Source organism: Capricornis sumatraensis, chromosome 6 (assembly GCF_032405125.1).
Source record: "Capricornis sumatraensis isolate serow.1 chromosome 6, serow.2, whole genome shotgun sequence".
NCBI lineage: Eukaryota > Metazoa > Chordata > Mammalia > Artiodactyla > Bovidae > Capricornis > Capricornis sumatraensis.
Window position 1 is genome coordinate 98081066 of NC_091074.1, and position 26472 is coordinate 98107537.

The window sequence follows — 26472 nt, forward strand, 5'->3', positions numbered from 1 at the left end:
GTCGCCCCTTCTGTCCCTATAATAAGAAACTTGTCATTGGATTTGGGGCCCATCCTAATCCAGAATGATCTCATCTTGAGGTCCTTAACTTAAGGATATCTGGAAAGACCCTTTTACACAGGTTGAAGAGGTCAGGATGCAGACAGGGCTTTGTGCAGGGGCACCATTCAATCCATGCAAGCGGTGTATTTTTCCTTTCTTATTTTCAGCGTCTACCCTCTAGACTGTCAGCTTCATGAGAGCAGGACTCTGTTTTGTTCCTTGTTGTATCTGTAGATTATAGGATAGGGCGTGGTACACAGTTTATGTTCAACAAGTGTCTACTGAGTGAAGTCTTCAATAGATATTTTGCACATTGTGCTCATGTGCAAGAATGTTCTTAGGGTTTATACCTCTGGGACAAATCACTGTGTTTTGGGACATCTTCAGCTTAAAAAAAAAAAAAGGTTATTTCACTGTGCAGTTCCACAAGTGGCACAGGAGGACTCCTTGGCTTCTTCAACACTTGGCATTTTCAGGTTTTTAGATTCCTGCCAGTCTGAGGGGTGCAAAACTATCTCCTTATAATTTTAGTTTGCTGCTCTAGGGCTAGTACACATATTAAACTCACTTTTTAAATTTTTATTATTTTTTATTGGAATATAGTTGCTTTACAATATTATGTTTGTTTCTGTTGTACAGCAGTGAATGAGCTGAGCATACACATACATCCCCTGTTTTTTGGATTTCCATCCCATTTAGGTCATCACAGAACATTGAGTAGAGTTCCCTGTGTGATATGTTAGGTTCTCATTAGTTATTTATGTTATACACAGCAACATACATACCCTGTTGTATGGACATTTAGGTTGCTTCCATGTCCTGACTGTTGTAAACAGTGCTGTAATGAACATTGGGGTGCATGTATCTTTTTGTTTTTGTTTATTTATTATTGGGGTACAGTTACTTTATGATAGCGTGTTAGTGTCTGTCGTACAATGAAGTGAATCAGCTATGTGTACACACATGGCCCCTCCCTCTTGCGTCTCTCTCCCATCCCCCACATCGTTGCAGAGCACTGGGCTGAGCTCCTTGTGCTACACAGCAGCTTCCCACCAGCCATCTGTTTACACATGGTGGTGCAGATGGGTCAAGCCATTCCACCCTCCTTTCCCACCCTGTGCCCACATGTCTGTTCCCTATGTTTGACTCTCTATTCCTGCCCCAGAAATAGGTTCATCTGTACCATTTTTCTAGATTCCACATATATGTGTTAGTATGCATTATGGTCTTCTCAGAGTATATGCCCAGGAGTGGGACTTCTGGGTCATATGGTAGTTCTATTTTTAGTATTTTTAAGGGACCTCCATACTGTTCTTCACAGTAGCAGTATCAACTGACATTTCCACCAATAATGTAAAAGAATTCCCCTTTCTCCACACCCTCTCCAGCACTTATTGTTTGTAGATTTGTTGATGATGGCCAGTCTGACTGGTGTGAGGTGATGCCTCACTGTGGTTTTAGTTTGCATTTCTCTAATAATTAGTGATGTTGAAAACAACTCTTAATTAAGAGCATGGGAGCAGAATCTCGAAGTTCTTACCTGTCTTGGATTAAAAAATCTGAAACAATGAGCATGTGAATATACTAAGTGGATACACTAGAGCTGACTGAAAACTATGCTTGAGTTTGTAGCCTCCAGCTCTCTGCTAAGAATTCACCGGTGTTCAGTGTTCCTTTTAAGGGGTGAGAGTTATTAGCCCACAAGGAGAAAGAGAGACAGTCATTGTTTGGTATGGTCTTTTTCTGATTGGGCAATGATTCCAGATGTCTCTGAGATTCCCTGTGTCAGTCACCAGTTGGTAGAGAATGTGGCTATGAACTTGAACTCTTGGAGAGTCTGTGAGTCTAGATATGAGGACAGGAGGAGAGTCCAAGGTGGGACCACTGCAAGGGCTGGGCTGGCTTGGGGAGGCTGGATGGCTGTGAAGTGTGAGTTGGAAGTGTGGGTGTGGGTGTGGGTGTGGGTGGAAGGGGTCATGACTTCCTAAAAGAGCAGCACAGATCCCGCGAGGTTTTCTGCCCATACTTGGAGAGTCCCACTACCCCGCCCCCGGCCCCATGGAACTAGTGCCCACCAAGGTGGGGTGGCCCAACCCACAAGGTATCGACATGGCCACTGTGGTGGGAGACACATGTTGGAGCCTCTGTTTATAGTCGCGGCTGATTTGAGATAGAGGGGATATTACCTTGTAATCATAAATAAAAGGTGCAGTGAACCAGTGACATCCTTTCTGTGTGTCAGTGGCTCCAGGACCACAGAGGGGGTATGGGAAGTGAGATCTTACTTTCACAAACACACACACACACACACACACACACACACACACACACTAATCAGATAAGGAATCAACCCCTCCAAACTCTAAATGATTAAGAAAAGTTTTCCAGAGATGGAAAGACAAATTTTTATCTATCATTGTTAGACACTGGCAGGGCAGAGTCTAAATATAAATATCTCACTCAAAATAATTATCTTGCTTTGAGATAATAACTGACAGAGTGATGCTTTCAGGGTCAACGAGACAACTTGAACTTTTATTTATCTTTGTTGCGTCCTTTTTGAAAGGTAAAAAGAAAGTGTCAGTCATGTCTGACTCTTTGCGACCCCCATGGACTGTAGCCTGCAAGACTCCTCTGTCCATGGGATTCTCCAGGCAAGAATGCTGGAGTGGGTTGTCATTCTCTTCTCCAGGGGATCTTCCCTACCCAGGGATCAAACCAGTGCCTCCTGCATCACAGACAGATTCTTTACTGTCTGAGCCACCAGAAAAGGCCTATATATTTTAAAAGATGTTTTTATAATATACATACGATTATATTGGGCTTCCCAAGAGGCACTATCGGTAAAGAATTCACCTGTCAATGCAGCAGACACAGGAGATGCAGGTTTGATTCCTGGATCCAGAAAAACCCTGGAGTGGGAAATGGCGACTCGCTTCAGTATTCTTGCCTGGAAAATTCCATTGACAGAGGAGCCTGGCAGGTTACAGTTCATCGGGTCACAAAGAGTTGGACCCAACTGAGCACAAGGAAAGAAGGAAGTATTATATTATGTTCATAATTTATAAATAAGTTAACATCTATTTGGGACATATGCTCAGTACAGTGAAGAGTTCTTTACTGGTAAGCATGAACAAACCTTGGCAACTTATTATTTACAGAAGTAAAGCCATTTGGGTGTTTGGTGTACATGATAAGCATTGCTAGTGCTCACTTATGTCTTGACCTCCTTCTCCCCAAGCTCCCAGGAGACAGTACTGCCAGCCTTTCCCGGGTAGAGGAGGAGCCAGGTGACAGTTCTGTGTGAGAGCAGAATGCATGAGTGCTGGTACAAGGCCCTGCTGTCTCTTTCTCCCCTGGCTTGTGGAGGAGGCCTTGTATTGAAATTCAGGATTGAAAGATCAAAGCAGCCTGGCTCATGATGTCACCACCCGGTTGAGGAGAGTTGGGGTGATTGAGGAGAGTTGCCCAGGAATGAGCAGAAAAGAATGGAGTTGTCACCGAGATGCTGGGGCTCTTTCTTATTGCAGCATCACTTGTTTGTGCTGACTAACAGAGCAACTGTCCCAGGCAGGGCTCAGAGAGCAGGCTCAGATGAATGGAGGTCCCAGGTGGCCTGCAGTCCGCTCATCAGTTAGATGGCTGGGGCAGCCTCGTACACCAATGGGCAGGTGGAGCCACTAGCTTCTGGACTTGTTTGGAGCCATAGGGAAACTGGACCGGCATCTCACATAGTAACTTCTGCCCTGCCAGGGTCTACTGTGCGTGGAAGATGTGTGGTTGCCATGTGAGTAAAGACGCCATATCTCAGTTCTATCTGATGTGATTATAAGGCTCTCAGCACACGCTGCTCTCAAGTGGCTCATCCCCAGCTGGGAGAGGCCTTTGTGGTGAAGCCTGATGAGGCCCCTTGCTAGTGTCAGGGCTGAGGTGGCTGCTGTGTGGTCTGAGTGAGTTCCTGGAGAGTGATGTCGGCCTTGCTTTTGGTCAAGAAGAGAGACCAGCTGGGCAAACCGGCACCTCCGGTCCTCACCCCCTTTCTGTTCACTGCTGTTCACCCCCCAGCGGCACACTACTGTACCGCTACAAAAGAGCCAGTTTCCTCCCAAAGGGACGGATTGAGGAATGACCTCATTCTGCTGCTCCTGTGTTTGTTTGGGGGCCACATTTTAGGTTTTACAGCATCATTTTGTGTCTTGACTCTGGGCCCCACCAGTCTATGTACTTTTTATCCAGTGCTTCTCCTTCTCATTCATGAATGGCAGACACCTCCAGCTCCCTGTTTGCATTGTGGAATATAAAACAAGCAGCTCTGCTCGTCATCTTTGGGGAGGCCCTCATAATCCTCCCACAGGTGAGGCTACATGATAGTTGCAACACCAAGAGAAAATCCGAGGCCCAGAGAGACTGTCAGCCCAGGTTGGTTTTAGATTTGGAGTGAGTTTCTGGAGCACAGAGAAGTCATTCTACAGAAGGATCCTCAAACCCAACTGACAGATGATACTTACTCAGTCCACTGAGGACTGAGCCCGGCCCCAGAGCCTGGAGTCTTGATTTAATTCTGCACCTGCAGATTCTGTCGCCCTCTTGTATCCAAATACTAGGGCTCCACTGTCACCAAGCGAGGGTGCTTCCACCCAGAGCCCTGCATCTTCCAAATGTCCCAGGAACTGACTTAAAGAAGACCTATCTCAGGCCTGGACTTCTTTGGTGTGTAGAAGGTGAGAGAGCTGTGTGGACCTCGGCAGAAACCTTATTCTTCATTCAATGTGTTAAAGCCTAGAGTGCTGATTTTCTCCTTAGAAGAAAGACTAGCTTCACTTTCTGACTTATCCCTAGTGTTATTCTGGTTCTCCAAAGTACTAGCCAGCTGGTTCCCTCGGCTGGTGCTGATGCTGGGTGGAGGGGACAGGTGTGGCTGGAAACACGGGGCAGGAGGGGGAGCCAGGTGTCTTTCCCTCAATCCATCCTAGACTCCTATTTCCTTATTGGTTGGAAAGACACCTCCAATCCTGTCCATTAATAAACAATCACGTGACTACAACAGCTGCTTAATATGGGCTTGCTTTATGCTTACCTGGGTTAATAATAAATATTAATACCCATAATAACATAAAAGAATATCATTATTGGCTCACAGAGATACAGCTGGGACATCTGTCTCCTGGGACAAATCCCTTGGCCATATCTGTGCTAGGGCTAGTGTATCCAAGGGATAAGTCTTCCCTGGTGGTTCAGTGGTAAAGTATCCACCTGCCAATGTAGGAGATGAGGAGACATGGGTTTGATTCCAGGGTCGGGAAGATCCCCTGGAGAAGGAAACAGCAGCTCACTCCAGGATACTTGCCTGGGAAAGCCTATGGACAGAGGAGCCTGGCGAGCTGCGGTCCATAGGGTCACAAGAGTTGGACATGACTAAGCCACTGAGCATGGGCTTGAGACCCAAGGGGACTGCATTGCAGCCCGAAGCAGTGATCCAGTTACACTTGGTCTTCCCAGAAAATTCTTGTTTCTGTGTCCTCAGAGGCATGCTCCTTCCTTGAGCCTGTGAAGAGAAGAAACCTCAGGCTCCCCAGCCCAGCAGCCACCATCAGGGTGGGCTGTGCAGTGCCTGGCTGGCGTTGTGCATAGAGAAGGCGGCATCGTGATGGAAGAGCGGCCAAACTGTGGAGGTGGTGATGTCTCTGCTCCTTCCCTCGCAGCTTCCCATCTTAATGAGTCCTCTCTTCGCTGACTTCCCCTGCAGTGGCAATGCTTCTGCACCTTCCTAATCACTGCCCCAGGGAACAGCTCACTGCCGTAGCAATGCCTCTCCTCACTGCTGGGCATCCACCATGCTCCTGGAGGAACCTCCTGGAAACACAGTTGTGTCCTAACTGGTGGCAAGAGAAAGATGGAGTGTGACACACACATCTGTCATTTTCTCCAGGGAGAATGCCTTTATCTCATTAGTAGCAGAACATGTTGCACTGGTCAGGGTGCCACGTGGAGGGGCTGAGATGTTTCTGTGGGATGCCATGGACATGTGTCTGGGGAGGAGACAGTTCCACTTGTAGAGCAGAGGGGGCCTTCTCTGGCACCTTCCTCCATTTGACCCTTTTTTCTCTGAAGGTTCCACATGGATTATGCCACCTCCTGGCCACCAGGAAGGCAGGCACCCCAGTGGGTTAAGGTTGCTCCAGGCCCCTGAGGGGCCCTCATCTGACTGCCAACACCTCTTTGATGGGAAGCAGCATGAATGTCCAGCCTCTTCTGGTGCACATGCAGATGGCATGTGGTGGGTTGGTCATATTGGCTAATTAGGGTCTCTTTAAATGCATCTTAAAAGTTAAGATGCTTTGAGTTGAGTCTTAGTGCTTGGAGTTGCCACATTTGGTGATGACACTTTACCCCCCCTAGGAAATGAGCAAACAACTTCCTCCAAGGGCGTAAGATACCTCAAGATTCATTCAGTATGAGTTTGTTTAACTACAATGAGGTATCACCTCACACTGTTCAGAATGGCCATCATCAAAAAAAATCTACAAACAGTAAAAAGAGAAAAGGGAAACTTCTTGCACGATTGGTGGGAATATAACTTGATACAGTCCACTATGGAGAACAGATTTCTTGAAAAATCTAGGAATAAAACTACCATATGAGCCAGCAATCCCACTATTAGGCATATACCCTGAGAAAAACCATGATTCTAAATGTACCCCAATGTTCATTGCAGCACTATTTACAATAGCCAGGAAACGGAAACAGCCTAGATGTCCTTTGACAGATGAATGGATAAAGAAGTTGTTGTACAAGTATACAATGGAATATTACTCTGTCATAAAAGGAATGAATTTGAGTCAGTTCTAGTGAGGTGGATGAAACTAGAACCTGTTATACAGAGTGAAGTAAGTCAGAAAGAAAAACAAATATCGTGTATTAACGCATATGCATGAAATCTAGAAAAATGGTACTGATGAACCTATTTGCAGGGCAGCAATTGAGACGCAGACAGAGAACAGACTTGTGGAGCCAGCAAGGGAAGGGACAGGGTGGCATGAATTGAGAGAGCAGCACTGAAGCTTATAGATTGCCACATGTAAAACAGATAGCCAGAGGGAACTTGCTGTATGATGCAGGCAGCTCAACTCACAGCTCTGTGACAACCTAGATGGGGTGGGAGGGAGTGAGAGGTGGGGAGGGAGGCTCAGGAGGGAGGGGACATATGTATACCTAAGGCTGATTCACGCTGATGTATGGCAGAAACCAACACAGCATTGTGAAGCAGTTATCCTCCAATTAAAAATAAATACATTAAAAAAAAAAGAGTCAGTTTAAGTCCAATTTTAAGGCTCATGGGGTCTTAGAGGGATTCCTTTGCCATGTTAAGATTTCCCTCCAAACTCTATTTCCCAGTTGAGTTCAAAGTTGATATTTTATAGACGTTCAAGCAATTGAAAAGCCATCAAGTTGAATTTTAAAAATTTAAAATGGACTTACAAACAGAACCTTTACTTTTGCAGAGAATAAGCTATTAAGAAATGGATCCCTGTGGTGAAGCTGTGTCTGGGGGCTCCTGGGATTAAGCTGCAGGCAGAGCTGCCAGGACATGTTATGAAAGCCACCTCCTTGGCGCCTTCTTCTTCCCTAGGCTGCGGAGTTTCACCCTCAGGAAGAAGGAGCCTGGGTAGCTCCAGTCTCTGCTTCTAATGGGCCTGTGTCCCTTGCTCCCGCAGCTTGTCACATTCTGGAGTGTTGTGATGGGCTGGCCCAGGATGTCATCGGCTCCATCGGACAAGCCTTTGAGCTCCGGTTTAAGCAGTATTTGCAGTGTCCTTCCAAGATTGCTGCTCTTCATGACCGGTGAGTAGTGCTGTGACACCATTTGCAGCGGCCTCTCTGCATTTTCTGCCCTTTCCTCTTAAAATGACTTAAAAGGAGAAAAACCAGAAAACAGCTCCCTGAGGAGTGCTCTGAACAGACAGTTAATCACAGGGCTTCCTGGGCCTGGGGACACCTGGCTGGTGCTGGGCTGGGGCTCAGAAAACCGACAGATGGAAGCTGACATATGGGTGATGCTCCCAATGTTTAGAAAAACATTTTCTTGAAACTATAGTGACAGTAGCTAAGGTTACCAAAAAAACCCAGTGTGATATGTTTTTATTCTGTTTCCTCTGCAAGCATGTGATGTCCCCATATGTTGTCTTCTTGGGTGGGTGTCACCCCGGGTTCTACCTGTGCTGTTAATGTCATCATCAGGGTTAGACAGAGTCCTGATTTGGGGGCTCCTGTCATGAGGCGCTATGCTTGGGATGACCAGCATGGTTCTGCTTTATTGGACTTTGTAGCTTTCAGGCTCAGTGGCTGTAGGGTCCTGATCTTTGTCTCAGCAGTTTTTTTCTGTAGGGAGAAGACTCTTGAGAGTCCCTAGGACTGCAAGGAGATCAAACCAGTCAATACGAAAGGAAATCAACCATGAGTATTTGTTGGAAGGATTGATGCTGAAGCTGGAGCTCCAATCCTTTGGCCATATGATGCTAAGAGCTGACTCATTGGAAAAGACCCTGAAGCTGGGAAAGATTGAGAGCAAGAGGAGAAGAAGTAGGGGACAGAGGATGAGATGGTGGGATGGCATCACCAACTCAATGGACATGAGTTTGAGCCAACTCCAGGAGACAGTGAAGGACAGGGAAGCATGGTGAGCTGCAGTCCGTGGGCATCACAAAGAGTTGGACAGAACTTACTGACTGAACAATAAGTTTTCTCTGTAAAATAAGAATAATAGAAACTTGCAATATTTTAAACATTAAGTTCAGTTCAGTTCAGTTGCTTAGTCATGTCTGACCCTTTGCGACCCTATGGACTGCACCATGCCAGGCTTCCCCATCCATCGCCAACTCCTAGAGCTTGCTCAGATTCAGGTCCATCGAGTCAGTGATGCCATCCAACCATCTCATCCTCTGTCATCCTGTTCTTCTCCTGCCTTCAATCTTTCCCAGCATCAGGGTGTTTTCCAATGAGTTATTTCTGCACATCAGGTGGTCAAAATAATGGAGTTTCAGCTTCAGCATCAGTCTTTCCAATGACTATTCAGGACTGATTTCCTTTAGGATGGACTGGTTGGATCTTCTTGCAGTCCAAGGGACTCTCAAGAGTCTTCTCCAACACCACAGTTCAAAAGCATCCATTCTTTGGTGCTCAGCTTTCTTTATAGTCCAACTCTCACATCCATATATGACTACTGGAAAAAGCATAGCTTTGACTAGACGTACCTTTGTTGGCAAAGTAATGTCTCTGCTTTTTAATATACTGTCTAGGTTGGTCATGGCTTTTCTTCCAAGGAGAAAGTGTCTTTTAATTTCATGGCTGCAGTCACCATCTGCAGTGGTTTTGGAGCCCAAGAAAATGAAGTCTGTCATTGTTTCCATTGTTTCCCCATCTATTTGCCATGAAGTGATGGGATCAGATGCCATGGTCTTAGTTTTCTGAATGTTGAGTTTTAAGCCAGCTTTTTCACTGTTCTCTTTCACCTTCATCAAGAGGCTCTTTAGTTTCTCTTCACTTTCTGCCATAAGGGTGGTGTCATCTGCATATCTGAGGTTATTGATATTCCTCCCGGCAATCTTGATTCCAGCTTGTGCTTCCTCCAGCTTGGCATTTTGCATGATGTACTCTGCATATAAGATAAATTAGCAAAGTGACAATATACAGCCTTGATGTACTCCTTTCCCAATTTGGAATCAGTCTGTTGTTCCATGTCCAGTTCTAACTGTTGCTTCCTCACCTGGATACAGATTTCTCAGCAGGCAGGTAAGGTCATCTGGTATTCCTGTCTCCTTAAGAATTTTCCACAATTTGTTATGATTCACACAGTGAAAGGCTTTAGCATAGTTAATGTAGATGTTTTTCTGGAATTCTCTTGCTTTTTTGATGATCCAGTGGATGTTAGCAATTTGATCTCTGGTTCCTCTGCCTTTTCTAAATTTACCTTGAACATCTGGAGGTTCTCAGTTCATGTGCTGTTAAAGCCTAGCTTGGAGAATTTTGAGTATTACTTTACTAGCGTGTGAGATGAGTGCAATTGTGGGGTAGTTTGAGCATTCTTTGGCATTGCCTTTCTTTGGGATTGGAATGAAAACTGACCTTTTCCAGTCCTGTGGCCACTGCTGAGTTTTCCAAATTTGTTGGCATATTGAGTGCAGCACTTTCACAGCATCATCTTTTAGGATTTGAAATAGCTCAGCTGGAATTCCATCACCTTCTCTAGTTTTGTTCATACTGATGCTTCCTAAGGCTCACTTGACTTCTCACTCTAGGATGTCTGGCTCTAGGTGAGTGATCACACCATCATGATTATCTGGGTCATGAAGATATTTTTTGTATAGTTCTTCTGTGTATTCTTGCCACCTCTTCTTAATATCTTCTTCTTCTGTTAGGTCTATATCATTTCTGTCCTTTATTGAGCTCATCTTTGCATGAAACGTTCCCTTGGTATCTCTAATTTTCTTGAAGGGATCTTTAGTCTTTCCCATTCTATTGTTTTCCTCTATTTCTTGGCATTGATCACTTAGGAAGGCTTTCTTAGTTCTCCTTACTATTCTTTGGAACTCTGCATTCAGATGGATATATCTTTCCTTTTCTCCTTGCCTTTCACTTCTCTTCTTTCCTCAGCTATTTGTAAGGCCTCCTCAAACAACTATTTTGCCTTTTTTCATTTCTTCTTCTTGGGGATGGTTTTGATCACTGCCTCCTGTACAATGTTACAAACTTCCGACCATAGTTCTTCAGGCACTCTATCTATCAGATCTAATCCCTTGAATCTACTTTTCACTTTCACTGTATAATTGTAAGGGATTTATTTAATTTATGTCATACCTGAATGGTCTAGTGTTTTTTCCCTACTTTCTTCAATTTAAGTCTGCACTTGGCAATAAGGAGTTCATGATCTGAGTCATAGTCAACTCCTGGTTTTGTTTTTGCTGACTGTATAGAGCTTCTCCATCTTTGGCTGCAAAGAATATAAGCAATCTGACTTCGATATTGAACACCTGGCAATGTCCATGTGTAGAGTTGTCCCTTGTGTTGTTGGAAGAAGATGTTTGTTATGACCAGTATGCTCTCTTGGAAAAACTCTCTTAGTCTTTTCCCTGCTTCATTTTGTACTCCAAGGCCAAACTTGCCTGTTACTCCAGGTATCTCTTGACTTCCTACATTTGCATTCCAGTCCCCTATGATGAAAAGAAGCTTTTTTTGGTGTGTTCTAGAAAGTCTAGAACTGAGGTTAAATATTTCATTTAAACATTAAGTGAAATAGTAAATGTAAACAGGAATTGTGAGATGTTTAGTTTATTATAAAAAATGTTCAGCGTCTACTCTTGAGTTTCTTTAGGAGATAAGAATATTCCATGCAGCACTAAAAAGAAAGTAATGAGGCATATTGATCATTCAGTCACTTCTCCTACTGAAAGCTTATTACAATGGTGTGTTCACTGTCAATAAAGGTTAATTTCTCCTGAATTTACTTTTCCTCCAACTTCTATGGCTATATTCCAGACTTAGTTGTGAAAGCATTATATTCCTCTGTCTTCATTATCTCTCTGAAGTCTTCATCTTTCTTGAAAGAGATTTTTAATTTTTTTTCATCCACTGGGAAATTTCTTTTAAGGTATTCATTCTGGGGGTGCCTATGGAAGCCCCATTTTTCCTGGTTGACAAGGACTTCTGCAAACTCATATAAGCTGTGTGAAAAAAGAGTTAGAAAGTAGTGGGGACCCTATAGCCCTTCACAGGACAGCGGGTGAACAAAGTTCTAAATTTTGTTTTATAATGGAATATAGTCATTAAACAGAATTCATCAGTAGATGTGTATTATCAAAACGAATCTCAAACATTTTAAATGAAGTAAAAAAAGATATGAAGCATTTACAGAAATTTTAAAAACACATAAATAACTGTATATGTAGCTTATGGATAAATGCATGTGTATAAAGAGTATAAAAACGTGCAAGAATATTACATACCAACTCTAGGACATGTGAGGATGACAGGAACATGTATGCATGCATGTTCAGTCATGTCCAACTCTTTGCGACCCCATGGGCTGTAGCCCGCCAGGCTCCTCTGTCCATGGAGTTTCCCAGGGAAGAATACTGGAGTGATTTGCCATTTCCTTCTCCAGGTGATCTTTCTGACCCACGGACCAAACCTGTGGCTCTTGCATCTCCTGCATTGGCAGGCAGATTATTTACCACTGTGTCACCTGGGAAGCCCAAATTTTTGTACATAGAAGCTAGGTGCATGCATGCATGCAAAGTCATGTCCGACTCTTTGTGACCCCATAGACTGTAGACCACCTCTGTCCATGGGATTCTCCTGACCAGAAGACTGAAGTGGGTTGCCATTTCCTCCTTCAGGGGATCTTCGTGACTCAGGGACTGAACTCACGTCACCTATGTATCCTATATTGACAGGCAGATTATTTACTACTGAGCCACCTGGAAAACCAACAGAGGCTTGGGGTGGGCTATAACTGATTTTGTTAAGTGTATCTCTTCCCTAACATTTTATAAGAACAGTATTCCAGTATGTAAAAAGAATTTTGCAGTGAACACCTGTACAACTAACCACCTAGATTCTACTATTAACATTTTACTGTCAATATCACATACTTATTCAGCCACTGTGAGTCTGACAAATTTTATTTCTTTAAAAAGAAAGGAATTAAATATAGCAAAATGTTCACACTTTTTAAATCTCAGTGGTGGATGTGTAGGTGTCTTTTATATTAATTTAGCTTTTCTGTACTTTCAAAATGTTACACAAAAGTCAAATAGATACTATTAAATTAGTATGTACAAAAATGAATGGGGAGAGTTAATTGAACTACATGCTTCTCTGGGCATATACTTAAGGTGTGAAGTCCTTACATGTTTCTATATAATAAAATTTGAAGACGCTTTGGGAAAGAAAATGAAGTAGAGAGATCTTATCTATTGAGAAAACTTTGAATCCAATATGCAAGTAATGGTGTAAAATTTCTAAAGCAGAGCATCAGCCAGGGGTCGTGTTCCCTGGCATCATTCTCATCTGGTCTGACAAGCTGCTTGTGTCCGCTGAGCAGGTCTGAGACCCATCAGGTGGGAATGTGTCACCTTCTGGCCCTGCTGGGGCCATGAGAGAGCACATCTTGCCTCCAGCTGCCACACTCTTTGTCCCCTCCCCACCCTTTCCCAGAGACCTTGGATTGCAGAAGTCATTGGCCCATTTTCCTCCTAGATTTCCCAGAGGCCAGCAAGATGGGAGGTTCTGTTTGTGAGCAGTTCGCCTTGGGTTTGCTTCTTGCTTGCTTAGGCCACTTGTTTTCAAATTGGGAATGAGCTGGAAGTGTGAGAATTTGGTATAATCAGCTTCTTTGTCCACATTCCTCAGAATAGAGTTGGGGACAGATGAGTGTGGAGTGAGCGTGGTGCGTTAGGGCCCAGTAAGCTGCCCCAGCATCTCAAAGTTTCAGGTTGGTGCACATGGCTTCCTCTCTCCACTCCTGCTGCTGCTGGTTGGATGACTTTACTCATTATTTGTGAATTAATTTTTGCTCATTGTATTAATTATTGGGAGACAGACTCTGTATCTGGAATCATCTCCCATCTTCAACTGGAAATCAAAAGTTGTAATCTTAAATGAATGGAATTTTTGGTATGGTCTGATTTTCCTTAGAAGATTTTTCCTCTGATTATTCTTGCCAAGATCCAGGGTCATTTTCAACACAAAACTAGAGAAGACAATGAAAAAGAACTCAAATGTGGTCAAATCTCTTTTGATTATTAAAAAAATTTTTTTTTGATATATAATTTAGGATGAAAATACCCTTTTGGAATATATAGTTCTGTAGTATTTAGTACTGTCAGAGACTGTATGACTATCATTCCTAAATAATTCCAGAACATTTTCATCACCCCAGCAAGAAACTCCATACTTAGTAGCAGTTAATTCCCCAACTTGCAATCTTCTCTCCCCAGATAATCATTGCTCTACTTTCTGTCTTCATTGATTTGCAGTTCTGGATATTTTATATGAATGGAATCATACAATATGTGCTTGAGTTCTTTCACTTATTGGATTGTTTTCGAAGTTAAGCTATGTTGTAGCATGTATTAGTATGGCATTTTGGGGTTTTAATAATTTTCTTTTGCATACATTTGTTACCTTTCGTTTATTCATTCCTTGGTTTATGGATATTAGGGTTGTTTTTACCTTTTAGTTCTCATGAATTGTGCTGCTGTGAATATGTGTACAAGTTCTTGTGTGAACAGATGTTTCAATACTCTTGGGTATATAACTAGGAATAGAATTACCTAGTCATATGGCAATGGCACCCCACTCTAGTCCTCTTGCGTGGAAAATCCCATGGACGGGGGAGCCTGGTAGGCTGCAGTCCATGGGGTCGTGAACAGTCGGACACGACTGAGAGACTTCACTTTCACTTTTCACTTTCATGCATTGGAGAAGGAAATGGCAACCCACTCCAGTGTTCTTGCCTGGAGAATCCCCAGGACGGGGGAGCCTGGTGGGCTGCCGTCTATGGGGTCACACAGAGTCGGACACGACTGAAGTGACTTAGCAGCAGCAGCAGCAGCAGCATGGTAACTCTGTGCTAAAGTTTTAGAAACTGCCAAACTGATTTCCAAAGTGGTTGTACCATTTTATATTTTTACCAGAATATATGAGTTTCAATTTCACTGGTATTTGTTATTGTCCATCATTTTGATTTTAGCTATCCTAGTGAGTACAAAGTGGTCTCTAATTGTGATTTTGATTTGCATTTTCTTGGTGACTATTGATGTCAAGCATCTTTTCGTGTGCTTATTGGCTATTTGTATATCTTATTTGGAGAGATGTCTGCTCAAATCCATAGCCTATTTTAAAAATTATAGTTGACTTACAGTGCTGTGTTACTTTCTGCTATACAACAATGTGAGTCAGTTATATATATATATATATATATATATATATATATATATATGTATATATCTCTGCTTCTTTTTAGATTTTCTTTCCATATAGGTCATTATAGAGTACTGAATAGAGTTCCCTGAACTATACACTAGGTTCTTGTTCAGTTCAGTTCAGTTCAGTTCAGTCTCTCAGTCGTGTCCGACTCTTTGAGACACCATGAATCACAGCATGCCAGGCCTCCCTGTCCATCACCAACTCCCGGAGTTCACTCAGACTCATGTCCATCGAGTCAGTGATGCCATCCAGCCATCTCATCCTCTGTTGTCCCCTTCTCCTCCTGCCCCCAATCCCTCCCAATGAGTCAACTCTTTTCCAATGAGTCAACTCTTCACATGAGATGGCCAAAGTACTGGAGTTTCAGCTATAGCATCAGTCCTTCCAAAGAAATCCCAGGGTTGATCTCCTTTAGAATGGACTGGTTGGATCTCCTTGCAGTCCAAGGGACTCTCCAGAGTCTTCTCTAACACCACAGTTCAAAAGCATCAATTCTTTGGCGCTCAGCTTTCTTCACAGTCCAACTCTCACATCCATACATGACCACAGGAAAAACCATAGCCTCGACTAGACGGACCTTAGTTGGCAAAGTAATGTCTCTGCTTTTGAATATGCTATCTAGGTTGGTCATAACTTTTCTTCTAAGGTTCTTGTTAGTTATCTATTTCGTATACAGTAGTGTGTATATGTTAGTTCCAATATTACAGTTTATCCCTCCCTCCCTTGTTCCCCCCAGTAACCATAAGAACGTTTTCTGCATCTGTGACAATTTCTGTTTCATAAATAGGTTCATTTGTACCATTTATTTGTTAGATTCCCATGTATAAACAACATCATATGCTATTTATCTTTCTGTGTCTGATTTACTTTACTCAGTGCTGAGAAATATTCCACTGCATATATGTGCCATGTCTTATTTACCCATTCCTCTGTCGGTGGACATTTAGGTTGATTCCATGTCCTGGCTATTGTAAATAGTGCAGTAATGGACATTGGGGTGCATGTATTATTTCAAATTACGATTTTTCTTTGGAACTATGCCTATCAGTAAGATTGCTGGATCACATGGTAGCTTTATTTTTAGTTTTCTAGGGAATCTCCGTAGTGTTCTCCACTGTGGCTGTACCAGTTTACATTTTACCAATGTACAATTTACCAATGGTGGAGGAGAGTTCCCTTTTCTCCACACCCTCTCCAGCATTTATTGTTTGAAGATTTTTTGATGATGGCCATTTTGACTAGTGTGAGGTGATACCTCATTGTAGTTTTGATTTGTATTTCTCTAGTAATTAGTGATATTGAGCATCTTTGTGTGATTTTTGACCATCTGGATGTCTTCTTTGGAGAAATGTCTTTTTAGATCTTCCACCCATTTTTGATTGGGTTGTTTGTTCTTTATAATGAGCTGCATGAGCTGTTTACATATTTTAGATTAATCTCTTGTTGGTTGCTGTGTTTGAAAATATTTTCTCCCGTTCTATGGCTTTCTTTTCATTTTGTTGATGATTTCTTTTGATGTGCAAAAGCTTTTAAGTTTATTTAGGTCCCATTTGTTTATTTTTATTTTTGTTAATCTTGGAGATTAACCAAAAAAGATCTTGCTGTGATTTATGTCAGAAGGTGTTCTGCCAATGTTTTCCTGTAAGGATTTTATAGTGTCTGGTCTTTCGTAAGTCTTTAATCCATTTTGAATTTATATTTGTGTATGATGTTAGAGCATGTTCTAATTTCATTCTTTTACATGTAGTTGTCCCAAGCTTACTTATTGAGGACACTGTCTTTTCTTCATTGTATGTTCTTCCCTCCTTTGTCATAGATTAGGTGACCGTAGGTGTGTAAGTTTATCTCTGAACTTTCTTTCCTGTTCCACTGATTTATATTTCTGTTTTTGTGTGAGTACCACATTGTTTTGATTACTGTAGCTTGGTAGTATAGTCTGAAGTCAGAGCTCTATTTTCCTTTCTCAAGAGTGTCGTGGTTCTTCAGCGTCTTTTGTGTTTCCATACAAATTGTAAAATTTTTCTTGCTGTAATTCTGTGAAAAATGTTATTGGTAAATTGAAAGACGTTTCATTGAATCTGCTGATTGCTTTGGGTAGTATAGTCATTATGACAATGTTGATTCTTCCAATCTCAGAACGTGGTATATTTCTCCATCTGTTTATGTTATCTTTAATTTCTCTCATCAGTATCTTATAGTTTTCTGAGTAGAGGTCTTTTGCCTCCTTAAAGCAAGGATTACTCCTAGGTATTTTATTCTTTCTGATGCAGTGATAAATGGGATTGTTTTCTTAGTTTCTCTTAGTTTCTCTGATCTTTTGTTGTTAGTGTATTGGAATGTAAGAGATTTTTGTATATTAATTTTGTATCCTGCAACTTTACCAAATTCTATTCTGGTAGTTTCCTGGTAACATTTTTAGGACTTTCTATGTATAGTATCATGTCATTTGCAAACAGTGACAAGTTTACTTCTTGTTTTCCAATTTGAATTCCTTTAATTTCTCTTTTTTTTTTTCCCTCTGATTGCTGTGGCTAGGACTCACAAAACTATGTTGAATAAAAGTGGCAAGATTGCACATCCTTGTCTTATTCCTGATCTTAGAGGAAATTCTTTCAAAATTTTCACTGTTGAGAATGATATTTGCTGTGGGTTTGTCATATATGGCCTTTATTATGTTATGTTATCTCTATGCTCACTTTCTGGAGAGTTTTTCTCGTAAATGGTATTGAATTTTGTCAAAAGCTTTCTCTGCCTCTGTTAAGATGATCATATAGTTGTTATTCTTCAGTTCATTAGTATGGTGTATTATATTGATTGATTTACATATGTTGAAAAATCCTTGCATCCCCAGGATAAATACCACTTAATCATGTGTTGATCCTTTTCATGTATTGTTGGATTCAGTTTGTAAGTATTTTGTTGAGGGTTTTTGTGTCTTTGTTCATCAATGATGTTGGCCTGTAATTTTCTTTTTTTGTGTGATATCTTTGTTGAGTTTTGATATCAGGGAGATAGTGGCCGTGTAGAATGAGCTTGAGAGTATTCCTTCCTCTATAATTTTTTGGACTAGTTTGAGAAGGATAGGTTTTAACTCTTCTCTAGATGTTTGTTAGAATTCATCTGTGAAGCCATCTGGCTCTGGACTTTTGTTTGTTGGAAGTTTTTAAATCACAGTTTCAATTTCAGTGATTCGTGTGTTCACATTCTCTATTTCTACATGTTTCAGTCTTTGAAAGTTGTACCTTTCCAAGAATCTGTCCATTTCTCTCAGATTGTCCATTTTACTGGCACATAGTTGCTTGCAGTAGTTGCTTATGGTCCTTTGTGTTTCTGTCTTGTCTGTTGTAACTTCTTTTTTCATTTCTAATTTTATTGATTTGAGTCTTCTCCCTTTTTTTCTTGATGAGTCTAGCTAAAGGTTTATCAACATTGTCTTCTCAAAGAACCAGTTTTTAGTTTTATTGATCTTTGCTATTTTTTCTTTGTCTCTATATCATTTATTCCTGTTCTGATCTTTATGACTTCTTTCCTTCTTGAGGATTGTTGAGATTTTGTTTGTTCTCTCTCTAGTTGCTTTATGTGTAAATTTAGGTTGTTTACTTGAGATTTTTCTCATTTCTTGAAGTAAGATTGGATTGCTCTAAAGGTCCCTCTTAGAACTGCTTTTGCTGCATCTCACAGATTTTGGGTTGTTATGTTTTTGGTGTCATTTGTCTCTTGATGCTGTTTGATTTCCTCTTTGATTTCTTCAGAGATCCGTTGATTGTTTAGTAACATATTGCTTAATCTCCATGTGTTTCTTTTTAACAAATTTTTTTTTTACTGTAATTGATTTCTAATCTCATAGCATTGTGGTTAGAAAAGATGATTAATATGATTCAAATTTTCTTGAATTTACCGAGTCTTGATTTGTGGTCCAAAATGTTATATATCCTGGAGAATGTTCCAAGTGCATTTGAGAGGAAAGTGTATTCTGCTGCTTTTGGGTGGAATTTCTTATAGATATCAATTAAGTCTATCTGATTTAATGTGTCACTTAAGGTTTGTGTTTCTTTATTACTTTTCTCTCTGCATGATCTGTCCATTGGTGTAAGCAAGTGTTAAAGTTCCCCAGTATTGTTGTGTTACTGTTGATTTCCCCTTCCATGTCTGTTAGCATTTACTTTATGTATTGAGGTACTCCTATGTTGGGTGCAAATACATTTATAATTGTTATATCTTCTTGGATTGATCCATTGATCATTATGTAATGACCTTTGTCTTTTGTAACAGTCTTTATTTTAATGTCTATTTTGACTGATGTAAGTATTTCTGCTCCAGCTTTCTTTTGATTTCCATTTGCAAGGAATGTCTTTTTCCATCCCCTCAATTTCAACCCGTATGTGTTTCTAGGTCTGAAGTGAGTCTCTTGTAGACAGCATATATATTGGTCTTGCTTTTGTATCCATTCAGCCAGTCTGTGTCTTTTGGTTGAAGCATTTGATCCATTTACTTTTAATGTAATTATTGATATGCATGTTCCTATAGCCATTTTCTTAACTGTTTGGGGTTTGTTTTTGTAGTTCTTTTTTCTTTGCATCTTCTTTTGTTATCTTCTCTTGTGGTTTGGTGACCATCTTTAGTGTTGTGTTTGTGTTGCTTTTTCTTTTCTGTATGTGTGTCTATTGTAGCTTTTGTTTGCTGTCACCAGTTCTGATCTAGCAGTCTACATATGTACAAAGTCTATATATGTACAAAGCCTCATGTTTTAGGTTGCTGGTCTCATTCTACCTAGAGAAGTTTGTTAGCATTTGCTGTAAAGCTGGTTTAGTGGTGCTGAGTTTTCTTAGCTTTTGTTTGTCTGTAAAGCTTTAGATTTCTCCACCAAATCTAAATGATATCCTTTCTGGATAGAGTATTCTTGGTTGTTGGTTTTTCCCTTTCATCACTTGAAATACATCATGCCACTGCCTTCTGGTGTAGTTTCTGCTGAAAAATCAGCTGATAACCTTATGGGGATTCTTTGTGTATTACTTGTTGCTTTTCCCTTGTTACTTTTCACATTTTTTCTTTGTCTTTAATTTTTGTCAGTTTGATTAATATGTGTCTTGGTTTGTTCCTCCATGGTTTCATCCTGTATGGGATTCTCTGCCCTTCCTGGACTTGAGTGAGTGTTTCCTTTCTCATGTTAGGGAAGTTTTTGACTAGAATATCCTCAATGATTTTCTCCAGCCCTTTCTCTTTCTGTTCTCTGTCTGGGACCCCTATAGTGTGAATGTTGGTGCATTTAATACTGTCCCAGAGGTCTCTGAGAGTACCTTCATTTCTTTTCATTCTTTTTTCTTTATTCTGTTCTGTGACAGTGATTTCCATCACTCTGTCTTCCGGCTCACTTACTTGTTTTTCTCCCTCAGTTATTCTGCTATTAATTCTGTCTAGTCTATTTTTCATTTCAGTTGTTGTATTATTCACTTCTGTTCATTTATTCTTTAAGTCTTCTAGTTGTTTATGGAACAGTTTATGTATATTCTTCATCTGTACCTCCACTGTTTTTCAGAGATTTTTGGTTCATCTTTACTATCTTTACAATGAATTCTTTTTCAGGTAGGTTGCCTGTCTCCTCTTCATTTAGTTATTCTTGTGGGTTTCTATCTTGTGCCTTTGTTTGCAACATATTTCTCTGTCATCTCATTTTGTATAACCCCTGTGTTTGTGGTCTCCTTTCCACAGGCTTCAGTATTGTATTTCCTCTTGCTTCTGGCATCTTCCCACTAGTGGATGAGATTTGTCTAAGGGCTTGTGTAGGCTTCCGGGCAGAAGGGACTGGTGCCTGCCCTCTTGTGGGTGGAGCTGGTCTTGAACCTCTGATGGGCAGGATCCTTAGTCCATTTTTAAGATTGCATTATTTGTCTTTTTATTGTTGACTTGTAGAAATTATTTATATATTCTGGATACAATTCTCTTTCCAGATATACAATTAGCAAATATTTTCTCTTACTCTTTGTGTTGTCTTGCATTTTCTTAATAATGTCCTTTGAAGGACCATAGCTTTTAACTTTGATGAGGTCTGAATAATTTACTTATTTTCTCTTTGGTTGCTTTTGCTTTTGGTGTCATGTGTAAGAAACCATTGCCTAATCCAAGATCATGAGGATTTACATCTATGTTTTCTTCTAAGTTTTAGCTCTTACATTTTGGTCTTTAATCCATCTGAGTTAATTTTTGTATATGGTGTGACTTAAGGGTTCTCACGAATGACTATCCAGTCATCATAGCACCATCTGTTGAAAAGACTATTCTTTTACATAGTGAATTGTTCAGGCATCCTTGTTGAAATCTATTGAGTATAAATGTATGGGTTTATTTATGGACTCTTAATTCTGTCCCATTGATTTATATGTCTATCCTTATGCCAATACCATATAGTCTTGAATTGTATAGATTTATAGTTAGTTTGAAGTGAGGTAGTATGTGTCCTCCAACTACATTTTTCTTTATTAACGTTTGACCCTGTTCATTATTCTGGGCCTCTTGCAATTTCAAATGAATAGCATAGCTTGTTTATTTTTACCAAAGAAGACAATTGTGATTTTGATAGCAATTATCTTGAATCTATAGACCTATTTGGGGAGTACTTCCATCTTAACAGTATTACATCTTTCAATTCATGAATGCAGGATGTCTTTCCACTTATATAGGATTCCTTAATTTCTTTCAACAGTGTTTTGTAATTTTCAGTTATGAGTCTTACACTTGTTTTGATAATTTTTGCTACCAAAAGAATAAATCTTTTATTCTTTTTGATACTATAATAAGTGAAATTGCTTGTTAATTTTGTTTTTATTGTTAATACATAAAAATACAATTGATTTTATACACTGATTGTGTATTGTGGAAACTTGCTGAACTCATTTATTTTTTATTATTCACTTAGCTCTAATAATTTGGGTGTATATGTGTATTCCTTAGTATTTTTTATATACAAGATCATGTCCTGTGCAACAAAATATAGTTTTATTCTGACTTACTAATCTGAATGCCTTTTATTTCTTTTTGTTATATAATTGTCCTGGCTAGAATCTCTAGTACAATGAATAGAGATGGAAAGATGGGACAAACTTATTATGTTCCTGATCTTAGGAGGAAAATATTCAGAATTTTCCCATTAATCATGTTCTTAGCTATGGACTTTTCATAGATTCTCTTTTTTGGGTTGAGAAAAATGCCTTTTTAATTCCAAGATTTTTGAGGGTTTTTTTTTTATCATGGAAAACTGTCAGATTTTGTCAAATGATTTTTCTGTGTCTAGATATGAGTATTTGGCATTTGTTTTTATTCTATTGGTATGATATATTACTTTAGTTGATTTTGAATGTTTGAACAACCTTGCATTACCATAGAAATGTCACTTAGTCATGCTGCATGATTTTTTAAAATATTTTGCTGGAGGATTTTTGGCTTGCTAGTATTTTGTTGAGGATTTTTCCATTCATATTCATAAAAGATATTGGTCTGCAGTTTTTTATTTTCTTGCAATGTCTTTGGTTTTGGCATCTGGATAATTCTGGCATCATAGATTTAGTTTGAAAACTTCCCTCCTCTTCTGTTTTTTGGAGGAGTTATGAAGAATTGCTATTAATTCTCCTTTAGATATTAGATAGAATTCACCAGGAAGCCATATGATTCTGGGCTTTTCTTGGGATGCAAGATTTTGATTACTAATTTAGTCTCATTGTTACAGTTATCTTCAGATTTTCTATTTCTTCTTGAGTTATTTTTGATAAATTGAGTCTTCATAGGAATTTTCCCATTTTGTCTAGATTATCTAATTTGTTGGTATATAATTTTTAATAGTTTCTCTTATAATCCTTTTAATTCATGTATGGTTGGTAGCAGTTTTTCCTCTTTTCTTCCTAATTTTGGTAATTTGAGTCTGCTGTCTTCTTTCTTAGTCAGTCTAGCTATAGATTTATCAATATTGTTGATCTTTCTAAGAAACAAATCTTGATTTCATTGCTTTTTGCTATTGATTTTCTATTTTTATTTCTACCTTAATCTTTATTGTTTTTCCTTCTGCTTGCTTGGGTTTAACTCTTATTTTCTAGTTTATTAAGGCAGAAATTCAGGTTTTTGATTTGATATTGTCTATTATCATATAGGCATTTATATCTCATAAAGTTCTGTGTAGACACAGACTTTCCCTGTAAGTCTTAAACCCCTCAAAGTCATCCATGAGGGTTGAAACTAACTTCTTCCAAACTCCTATTAATGTTGAAGATTTTACCTCTTTCCATGAATCATGAGTGTTTTTGATGATCTAGGATGCTCAGTCCTTTCTAGAAGGCTTTCAATTGACTTTGCTCAGGTCAGTCAGAAGAATCACTATTTATGGCAGCTATAGGCTTATGAAAGGTATTTCTTAAATAATAAGACATGAAAGTTGAAATTACTCCTTGATTCAGGGACTGCAGGATAAATGTTGTGTTAGCAAGCATAAAAACATCAATCTCAGTTAGGACTCTTGGGTGACCAGGTGCATTGTCAATGAGTCGTAATATTTTGAAAGGAATTGTTTCTTTCCAAGCAATAGGTCTCAACATTGGGCTAAAAATATTCAGTAAACCATGCTATAAATAGATATGCTGTTGTCCAGACTTTGCTGATCCATTTATAGAGCATAGACAGAGTAGATTTACCATAATTCCTAAGGGCCCTAAAATTTTCAGAATGGTAAATGAGAACCGGCTTTAACTTAAAGTCACCAACTGCATTAGCCCCTAGCAAGAGTCAGTTTGTTCTTTGAAGCTGGGCATTGACTTTCTCTAGCTCTGAAATTCCTAGATGGTGTCTTCTTCCAATATGAAGCTATCTTGTTTACACTGAAAGTCTGTTGTTTAGTGTAGCTACCTTCATTATCTTAGTGAGATACTTGCAATTGTTTCTATCAATACAGCAGCATTTGCTGCTTTGCCTTGCACTTTGATGTTATAGAAATAGTTTCTTTCCTGAAATCTCATGAACAAATCTCTGCTAGATTCAAGCTTTTCTTCTGCAGCTGCCTCATCTCTCATAAATTGAAAATAATTAGGATTCACTTGCTCTGGATTAGGCCTTAGCTTAAGATAATGTTGAGGCTGGTTTTATCCTCTATCCAGATTGCTCAAAAGGTCTCCATATAAACAATATGACTGTTTACTTTCTTATTACTTCTGTGTTCACTGGAGTAGCTGTTGCTGTTTGTTGTGGTTGTTTGTTTTAATGATTTTCCTAAACCAACTTGGTCAAGTCTATGTTTTGTTACATATGACCACTGACAACTCTGCTCAGTTCACTTATTAGACAGCTAATGATCAAAGAGAGATTTAAATGTCTGAAACCACCAAGTCCCCCAGTTTTTGCTGAGGTGCTCTGTGTGAATCTTGGGGAATTCCTTTAACACTTGGCTAGGCAGTTGACAACTCTGCTTTAGCTTTGACTTTCTGCTTGTGCAAAACTTCAAGGTCAGTGCAGATGAGAACTAATGCCTTTTTACATCTTTTCTCAGCAGGCACACAACCCGGATGTGAAAACAGTTCTATGCATACATGTAGATGCCTAGATTCCTAGAAATATGTCAAAATTTATAATTTCCTAGCTTTTTCTGTTAAGCTTTTTGACTAGCTTACTATTTAGCCCAAATGTTATCTATTGTTTCAGGGAGTCATAGTGTTAAATAATTGCCTCTAATTGTTTTTGACAAATGACTTTATGGAAGAAGCTGTTTTCCATAGGCAAGCTCTGAATCAGGTCAAATAAAAACAGTTTTGGGAGTGGAGGTTATAGAGAATGAACAGAAAGGTCATAATGACTGTTTTCTGGGAATAGGAATTTACAGGACTGCGAGGAGATCCAACCAGTCCATTCTGAAGGAGATCAGCCCTGGGATTTCTTTGGAAGGAATGATGCTAAAGCTGAAACTGCAGTACTTTGGCCACCTCATGTGAAGAGTTGACTCATTGGAAAAGACTCTGATGCTGGGAGGGATTGGGGGCAGGAGGAGAAGGGGACCACAGAGAATGAGATGGCTGGATGGCATCACTGACTCGATGGACGTGAGTCTGAGTGAACTCCAGGAGTTGGTGATGGACAGGGAGGCCTGGCGTGCTGCGATTCATGGGGTCGCAAAGAGTCAGACACGACTGAGCGACTAAACTGAACTGAAATGCTTTTTTGCTCCTCCCATGTCTAGCTATTTAGGCTGCTGGTTTTCACTGTGACTACTGGATTTTGGCTTTTAAGTCTACCCTGGAGATGGAAACAGAGCAAGTTAAAATACAACAAAGCTCTTGTCCTGACAGCTATTTATGTCCTTTTTTTGTTTGTTTAATAAGCACTCTCTGCTGCTGCTGCTGCTGCTGCTGCTAAGTCACTTCAGTCGTGTCCGACTCTGTGCGACCCCATGGACTGCAGCCTGCCAGGCTCTTCCATCCATGGGATTTTCCAGGCAAGAGTACCAGAGTGAGGTGCCATTGCCTTCTTCAAAACACTCTCTAGATTGGTACAAACTTCTGATTAATTTCCAGAGTTCTAAAAATGTTGATCATGAAAATATTTTTTGCTAGCTTTCTTGTTGTCATTACAGAAGATAGAATAATTCAGAGGTCCTTACTCTGCCAATTTCCTTGATGTCACTAAATCTCCATTAAAGTTAATTTTGTTTTGGGTACATTTCATGATATACTAAAATGTGTGTCAATACCTCAAGCAGCTGATTATCATTACATATAAACTATGTCTTTCCTCATTAAAATGTACTTTTAATAAAGGAGTTCTTTTCTGCTTCAAATAAGACTGGAATTTTCTAAAGGGTAGCACTGTGAATAAGGCAGGGATATTTGGCTGAATCATTCATCTGCTTTTTATATGTGCCTGAGACCTAGATCGTTGAAGGGGGAGTGACTAAACTCTGCTTTCTGGGACCATAGTTACTAACATTAGATTTTTTTGTTTTGACAATAAGCTCAAATTTTGGCTAAAGTTCTTGAAAATCCTCTTTTAACAGAATGCAGAGTCTAGATGAGCCATGGACCGAAGAGGAGAGTGATGGCTCAGACCACCCGTATTACAACAGTATTCCAAGCAAGACACCTCCTCCAGGGGGGTTTGCTGATGCTCGCCTGAAAGCCAGACCCCACGGTCCTGACACAGCCCAGGTGAGTCTTATAGCTTTCCTTGAATGGTAGCTAACTGAACTTAATTTCCTATTGCTTTCTTCAACTCTATTTTCAGGCTGATATTCTATCCAGACAGAAAAAGTCACAAACTTCCTCCCCTTGAATTTCATAAAGCAGACAGTAGGGGAAGCTTTTGCTTTAACATCACAAGATTTAGTCAAATGCCTTGGAACTCCATTGTGATTCCTGAGATACAAGTCTGCAAGTTCCATCTTCATCCTAGGACAAATCCCATTGTATTGTGAACTTAATG

At 40.0% G+C, this 26472-nt stretch overlaps 1 protein-coding gene across 1 annotated transcript in view; it reads left to right on the forward strand.

Annotated features, from left to right (window-relative positions):
• The window catches only part of SHC3 (SHC adaptor protein 3), a 181509-nt gene that overhangs the window by 124871 nt on the left and 30166 nt on the right, over window positions 1-26472 (forward strand). The window contains exons 7-8 of the mRNA XM_068974421.1: window positions 7758-7884; window positions 26048-26198. Of these exons, the coding sequence (XP_068830522.1) occupies window positions 7758-7884; window positions 26048-26198 (278 nt within the window). The remainder of the gene's footprint in view (window positions 1-7757; window positions 7885-26047; window positions 26199-26472) is intronic.